Source organism: Brassica oleracea, chromosome C2 (genome assembly GCF_000695525.1).
Source record: "Brassica oleracea var. oleracea cultivar TO1000 chromosome C2, BOL, whole genome shotgun sequence".
In the NCBI taxonomy this organism is placed as follows: Eukaryota; Viridiplantae; Streptophyta; class Magnoliopsida; order Brassicales; family Brassicaceae; genus Brassica; species Brassica oleracea.
The window spans coordinates 25,143,435-25,151,470 of NC_027749.1; the positions used below are offsets into that span (position 1 = coordinate 25,143,435).

Consider the following 8,036-nt stretch of genomic DNA (forward strand, 5'->3'; position numbering starts at 1 on the left):
TCAGCATCCCACGGAAAAAAAATCATATTTTGCTGAATAACCAATTTGCAAAACATAACAGTTCAGAAAAAAATTCACACCTTGAAGCAACCTTTATCATTGTCTCATCCACCTCACAAATGGGAGCCATTGATCTGTCTCTCTGACAGAATGTCATCGGTGTATGTTGATGTTGCGTTCAGTGAGCAACCACGATGATGAAACAATCTCAAAGGAAGCGCAGGTATAGGTGGAAGGGGTGAAAAGTGTCACATATAAGGTGGACACGTTCACTCAGTCATAATGACAGAAGCGGTGGCCATTGAAACTTTTGTTCAGAACCATCATCCATGTGTTTTTCTTATCTGAGCTACTACCAATAAGTTTACAAAAAAAGGCCTTTGATTCATAAAGTTCACAACTTTCGTATGTATGTAATCAAAAAGAGTAGAGAGGAGCAACATTACCAAAGTTATCGAGAGTGGAAGGTAACACCAAACTCTCCCAAGTTCTCTGTTCAAGAACAAACTTTAAAGTTGAATATTTTGAAACGTTGAGCTACAAACATGAAACATCGCAGTCGAAACACAAATGAAAAAAAAAAGCCAAGAAGGAACCTGGATCATGGGTTTGCCGAGGATTTGCATGTGGTTGCTTACGAATTGAGAGGAAGTGTAACAGTCAGTGATTATCCCGATGACCCTGATGGGAAGAAATAGCCATTCTGGGATGACGAATTTGTGAAGATTACAATGACAAAGAAGAAAGTGATGATCTTCACAACTCCAAACTCGCTTATTCATAGATCGAGATCTACAAACATTGAGATAAGAGGTGCATTGAATGAAAAGTTGTGGGATGAGTGGATCGGTGATGTTAATGAAAACTTTAATATGGTTCACTGAATCCGTTCGTTAACAGTACGCATCGCTAACAACAAATTCAATATCCAGAACATCTAACGACCCGAATGATCACGATGCTTGCGGAGAAGACGAAGCGAGTCAGTTGACCTACAATACAACAATAATGGGCTTATTTAATATATATTCTGTGAGATATAAACGATCAAGCCCATCAAGTGGTGACAGACAAGTAGATCCTCCGAAAAGCATTTCCATCTGTCCGGATTTGATCTATACGAAAGAAAATATAACATTTACTCCTTATTTCCTTTGCTAATGTGTCCGCCCGACCATTTATACTCCAAAAAATATGAGAATGATAAGAAAACTCAAGTCGATAAAAGGTTTCTTAAGATTCATCTGCCATCTAGCGGCTTCTTTGTCTTATACAGTACAAGATACCTAGTATTCACTAGTATTTACATATGAGTCCTCCCAATGTATTTCAATAATAAGATCCCATATTTCCCAATATAGACAGGTCATCCTCAAAGTCTTCCTGTAATCTCTGGTACATCTCAATCTCTATGGCGAATGCAGGCCATTCCATAGGGTTAGTAATCATGTCCACTAGGTCAAAACCGCCTGTCTCGAACCGTACCAAGGTTATCCTCATGTCTCTCATACATGGTTGCCCAAAGTAAACTTTCCATCTCAGCATGCAGAGCTGAAAGGCTCCTACTACATGTCCGCAGTCCAAAATATTCAGAACCCATTTGATCCTTAAGACTCCATCCTAAGCCACTGACATTGCCATTACTAATCCATGATGCATCAATTTAACATGTAGGGATTCAGGATATCCAAAGGGGCACTAGAGAGTCCTCTGTAGTAGGAGGGTCGCTGTGATCTTTGTTTGCTTCCTCCTCATTAGCCTTCTTCCAACATTCTACCTCGAGGGATGCATGTTGAAGAATGTCAATCGAGGATACGACTTTTCCATTAAAGAGTTTGTCATTTTTTGTCTTCCAAATGTACCAACAGATCCATGGGAAGGTATCGAAATGTGGTCTCGATGGAGCCATATATTTTGTCTTCTAAAACAGAAATTTCATGTTTTGGTATATAGATGTACTCGGGACGTAACCCGGAAGGGAAGGATAGTCTGATAAAGCCCAAACCTGTAGGGCTGGGAGCATTCAAAAAGAAGATGATTAATTGATTCCACTGGGCCAGCACATCTATGACAATTCCTATCGGTGCCTAGGTGTCTATAAGTGAGCCTCTCTACCGTCACCACACATCCCAAGATACCCTGCCACAAGAAGTGCTTCATCTTACTTGGGGCATTTATCTTCCACACATGGCTCTGAAGACTCGTGATACTCGGGTTTTTATAGCCTTATCATGTGTAAGACTCAGCTTGGTCGATCAGAGTAGGTCATAACTAGTTTTAACTGAATACACTCCTGATTTTGTACAGTTCCAAACATATCCATCCGGAGCAAAAGAGCGAGAAGGTTTTAACCCTAGTATCAACGGAATATCCTCTTGCTGAAAGAATTCCCGTAAAAGCTGCATATCCCACTCCTTGGTATCATTCATAATAAAGGACTGAACAAGAATTTGGGGCGGTATGCATACAATGTGGTCAGCAGGTCCAGGTGGACGAGCCACTGAGTCTGGAACCCAAGGCTCACTCCAAACTCTCGTATCTCGACCCGTGCCAATTATTTTTCGTAAACCCGAAATGAGTAGAGGTTTTACTGCCATGATACTACGCCATCGATAAGATGGTAAGTATGTTCGTCAATCTTTCAAAGGGGGTGAGTGATTGTAGTACCTTCCTTTTAAAACACGTGCCAATAAAGAGTTCGGATAATGAATTAGTCTCCAGATTTGTTTTGAAAGAAGCGTTATATTGAAGTCATGGAGATCTCGAAAGCCTAGTCCCCCCCCCCCCCCCCCCGAAATCTTTGGGGGTAGAGATATCATTCCATGCTATCCAATGTATACATCTGCTGTTTTGTTTTGAACTCCACCAAAAGTTAGAAGTTATACTCTTTAGTTTATCAATAATGCCTTGTGGAAGCAAGTAACTCGACATTATAAATGTCGGAACTGCTTGAGCCACATATTTAATTTGAACTTCTTTTCCTCTTTTGGAGAGGAGTCTTGATGACCAAGTGTTAGTTCGTCCATTGAGCTGATCTTGTACAAAGGAAAACACTTTCATCTCTGAGCCATATATTTGTTCAGGTATTCCGAGGTACATCCCCATCTCTCCTTCAGAGGAGAAGCCTAAGACATTTTTTATATATTGTTTCCGAGAATACTCTACTCGGTTTCCAAAAAATATCAAGGATTTAGACGCATTAAGTCTTTGTCCTAATGCCTTCCCATATATGTCTAGATGTCTTCCCATATATGTCTAGAATTTCCATGATTTCTTTGTATTGGCTTAATTCCACCTTGCAAAAAAAAAAAACTATCATCTGCAAAAAGAAGATGAGAGACCCTTGAGCTCGACCTATCAACACGGAGGCCTACAATCTTCTTCTCCGCTTCTGCTCCGTTTTAGAGCGAGATCAACGCCTCCGTACATAGGATAAACAAAAAGGGAGAAAGGGGATCTCCCTATCTCAAGCCTCTCCTCGGTAAGATTTGCCCTCTTGGTTTGTGTGCTTAACCAAAGTGATATTGCTCTTTAATTATTTTTTTTCTAGAAATAGAAAATAATGGCGCAAGGAGTAAAATATATCAAATGTATCTAACTACACATATTGTATATTTACACATATTGTATATTTACACATATATCCTTAGAAAAAACTAGAAAGCAATATATTTTTCAGATAGAAATTTAATGTAGTTTTCTATTTCTTATATTGTATATTTTCTTATTATTTAGTTTTTCTTATATTGTATATTTATTCATTCTAGTTTTCTTGTTCTTATATCAACCGGTAATATTAAGATTGATGTTGAATGTAATATTTTTATCTCTTATACTGCATATTCACTTATTATTTATTTTACTATACATTTTTCAAATAGATGTTTAATGTAGTTTTTTTTATTTCTTATAGTGTATATATATTTATTATTTATTTTTTCTTATAGGTTATATTTACTTATCTAATATTACGATAGATGTTTCATGTAATATTTCTATTTCTTATATTGTATATTTACTTATTATTTATTTTCTTATACATTTATAATTTAGTTTTCCTTTTTTTATATTTTATATTTACTTATTGTTTATTTTTCTTATTTTGTAAATTTACTTATTCTAAATTTTCTTGTTTATATATCAAATGATAATATTACGATATATGTTAAAATAATACTTTTATTTCGAAACAGTGTCGTGAATAATAAACTTCTAGAAGAGGAAGAGGAAGGAGAGGTGCAGCACTAGCAACATGTGTGATATAAGCTATATATGAAATGCAATTCAGTTTCCTACCTTGTTTTTGATAAGAACATAAAGCATCTCAAGACGTTGCAGTACAGAATAGGCAAGAAAACATGTACTCAAGCGAATACAAGCATGGGAGATATTTGCACGTGGTCAGCCAATACACCTAATTAGTAGCATTGAGGATGGTACTATGATGGTGGAAAGAGAGACGTATATGGTGATCTTGATTCTCTTCACCATCTCCTCCTTCATCAAAACGATCATGAGGAAGCTTGAATGATCCTGGTTCTTCGTCCTCGTTTGTTGATAGTGTAGACCAATCCCAATTTTTCTTCTCTTCGAAGATTACGTTTCTACTAACAATTACCTGCTTCGCGACCGGATCAAATTCGCGACCGGATCATAGAGCCTGTAAGCTTTTGATCCGGGCTCTATGCCTAGGTTGATCACCTTCCTTGATCGATCATCCAGCTTCTTGGGACGAGGACCATTGATTTTTGCTAAAGCTACACACCCAAAGACCCTTAGATGCTCAATGTTCGGTTTTTTTAACATACAAGTCTTCGTATGGAGTGTTGTTTTCCAAAGCCTTTGTAGCAATGCGGTTGATGAGATATGTTGAATGATGTACTCCTTCTACCCATAGCTGATTAGGTATCTTCATAGCTTTCATAAAACTTTTAGTCATCTCCATTAATGTTCTATTTCTTCTCTCGACCACGCCATTTTGTTGTGGCGTATATGGCACTGTGAGATGTCTAGTCACTCCCTTTCGTTCATAAAAACGAAGGAACTCAGAAGATGTGAACTCTCCTCCTCTATCGGTGCGAAACGTTTTGAGTTTTGATTTCATTTGATTCTCCACATACTCCTTGAACTTTTTAAACCGATTGAACGCTTCACTTTTCTCTCTTAGTAGCATCGTCCACATATATCTCGAGTAGTCATCTATTAGGACGGATACATATCTGTTGTTTGATGATGTTGGTGGTGATATTGGTCCACACAAGTCACCGTGTACCAACTCCAATGCGTGAGCTGCTCAATATTTTTCCTTAGGCGGGAAAGACTTTCGAGTTTGCTTCCCAACTAAGCAAGCGCTGCAAACATCTTTCTTGTGTAATACCTGAGGCATCCCTACTACCATCTCCTTGTCTACCATATTCTTCATGACTCCAAAGTTCACATGTCCAAGCCGTGCATGCCATGTCGATGTAGTATCAGTTTCTTTTATTTGAAGGCATCTAGGATATTCAATTTCCATTGGCGTCTTGTACAGTCGGTTCGGTGACCTTGCGACTTGTACTAATAGTCTTCCATGAGAATCTTTCAGCATTAGTAAGTCTTCTTTCATATTTACCTCACAACCCATCTCGGTTGCTTGTCCAAGACTTATGATATTGTGTTTAAGACTTGGGATGTAGTAGATATCTTTGAGTACTCTTCTCTCCCCTGTTTTCCCAACAAAAGTAATCACACCTCTCCCGACAATTTCGACGTATGAACGTCGCTGAACTTAACTTTGCCTCTGATACTCTCTCTCTTGCCTTTCATATGGTTACATGCACCATTGTCAAGATACCATATACTCGTATTTCCATCGCACTCGTCAAATCTTTTAGGGAGAACTCTCTGTTTGTTGAGGAATACAACATTGTGCATATATAATGCATCTGCTTCTTGTGTTTCGTTGGATTTGTTTCTTCTCTTGGTCGTAGGACAGTGTGACACAAAGTATCCCATCTTGTGGCATCTCCAGCATTTAACCTTAAAGTAGTCCTTCGTGGTCTTGTCCAAAGCTTCTCCTCCTTTCTTATGACCATCAGAACCATTAGACCTTCCTCGTCCTCTTCTTCTTCCATCATAACCCCTGCATATGCCTCTTCCTCGCGAGTTGTTATGGCTTCCGCGGTTTTTTTTGTCATCTTTTCCAAACATAGGTTTGCTATGATCTTCTTCTTGGGTTTCTTCTTTTATACGCTCTTCGAAAGCTTTTAATCTCCCAACAGTGTCTTCGAAACCCGCTGAATTTAGTTCAAGGACTTGCTCTAAAGAAGCTACGATGTGTATGAATTTGCTCCTTGGAAGACAGTTTAGAAATTTCATTACCATCTTCGATTATTCCATGATTTCACCTAACATGGCTGATCTCGATGCTAGGCCTGAAAGTTTTCATGCGTAGCCATCCACTATGTCTGTGTCTGTGATGTCATCTTGAGCTTGTCGAACTCAGACATCAAAGTCTGTAACCTCGCTTCTCTCACATGATCGGCACCTAGGTTACGTGATTTGATAGCTTCCAAAATCTTCTTTGATGTATCATGTTCTCCTATCTGAAGAATCAACGCCTTTAGAACTGATTGAAAGATTAGAGAAATCGCCATATTGTTCTTCTTTGAATCGTCATTCCCTAGCTTGATAGTATCCCATACTTCGTATAAGCGAAACCTAACTTTCATTCTCATCGACCACACCGTATAGTTAGTCGATGATAGCAAAGGACATCATATGTCCTTCTTCATCTCAAGACCTCTGTCTCGTGCTTGAGAATTGTTATCGTCTCCCATGTTTGATCGGGTTACAACTCCCCTTGTAAAAGATTTCGAAACCTGGAAGCTCTGATACCAATTAAAGTTGCAAGAACACAAATATTATAAGAACTGCTCTTCTTATTAGATTTAGAAATTCTCTCAAAACTAAACATCTCAATGTGTTTTTCTTATGGAACAACTCTCCATGAAAACTCTTTATATAGGACTAAGCTACTCTTTAACCTAATAATAATATGGAAGCATAAATCCTAAGCTCGACATGTTTTCCTTTTTCCTTAACCCACTAAACTTCACTTTAATGAGTTAACTTGCTCATTAAGTTAATTGGAATTATCCAACAGTATATGACTTCTGAAACTGAAGGATAGAGAAAATATAAAAGCAGTGATGACCACTCTTTTCAGGTTTTACAAGAGACACACACACACACACACAGAGAGAAAGAGAGAGAGAGAGAGAGAGAGAGAGAGAGAGAGAGAGAGAGAGAGGGGTATCATCATGTTACCGGAGGAAGAAATTCTGTTAAATGTGTGATTATGGAGTACAAGCAATTACGTGAAAAAATTACATGATGATGAGAAGGTGATTACTGCTGCAGATGTGAAAGAAATATAATTTTAGATTGCAAAATGAGGAGAATGAAAAAGATGGTGCACAAGTATTCATGTACTACGCCAGCGATATGGAACAACACATTCAGGAACTTCATTCCAAGTCATGTGTTTGTACCTTTCGGTTTGTTTATGTTTTTGGTTTGTTTCAGGCACAGCCAGTGGAGTCTCAGACATCCCAAACTCGTTCCATTCATTATCTAAATTGGCACGATAAACTGTGTCACCTATAATACGTATGCGGTAACTAAAAATGTTATGTGGGTGCCTTTATATGGTGAGTAGTGCTCGTTAATTTTTTTTTAACTTGGTTGAATCCACAGGAGTCGAAAGCCCGCGGATGGATTCCTTCTCTATGGCATTCAAATGGATCCTAAAGCATGGACCCATATTCGTATTAGGTGAACAAAACAATGTGACTTAGTTTCGCATATGAGGAGAATCGAATCTGAAACGTGTTTGCGTTCCAGGTTTGTCCACTACCACTTGACCACAATGCTAGTAATTGGTTCGACCATGAACCGGCCACATAGCCGGATTATATTTCAAAGTTATTAAACCAATAAAAACCACTAAAACTATTGAAAATCTATAAACCATCCATATAAACAAGAAACTAATT

The 8,036-nt window shown here is 38.2% G+C and overlaps 1 protein-coding gene across 1 annotated transcript; it reads right to left on the bottom strand.

The window, feature by feature from the left end:
• Positions 1–5,293: 5,293 nt before the first annotated feature.
• LOC106323831 lies at positions 5,294–6,363 on the bottom strand. The gene is made up of 2 exons (XM_013761891.1): positions 5,814–6,363; positions 5,294–5,703 (listed from the first exon to the last, which is right to left on the bottom strand). The coding sequence occupies exons 1-2, from the start codon at positions 6,361–6,363 to the stop codon at positions 5,294–5,296; spliced, it is 960 nt and encodes a 319-aa protein (XP_013617345.1).
• Positions 6,364–8,036: the final 1,673 nt, after the last annotated feature.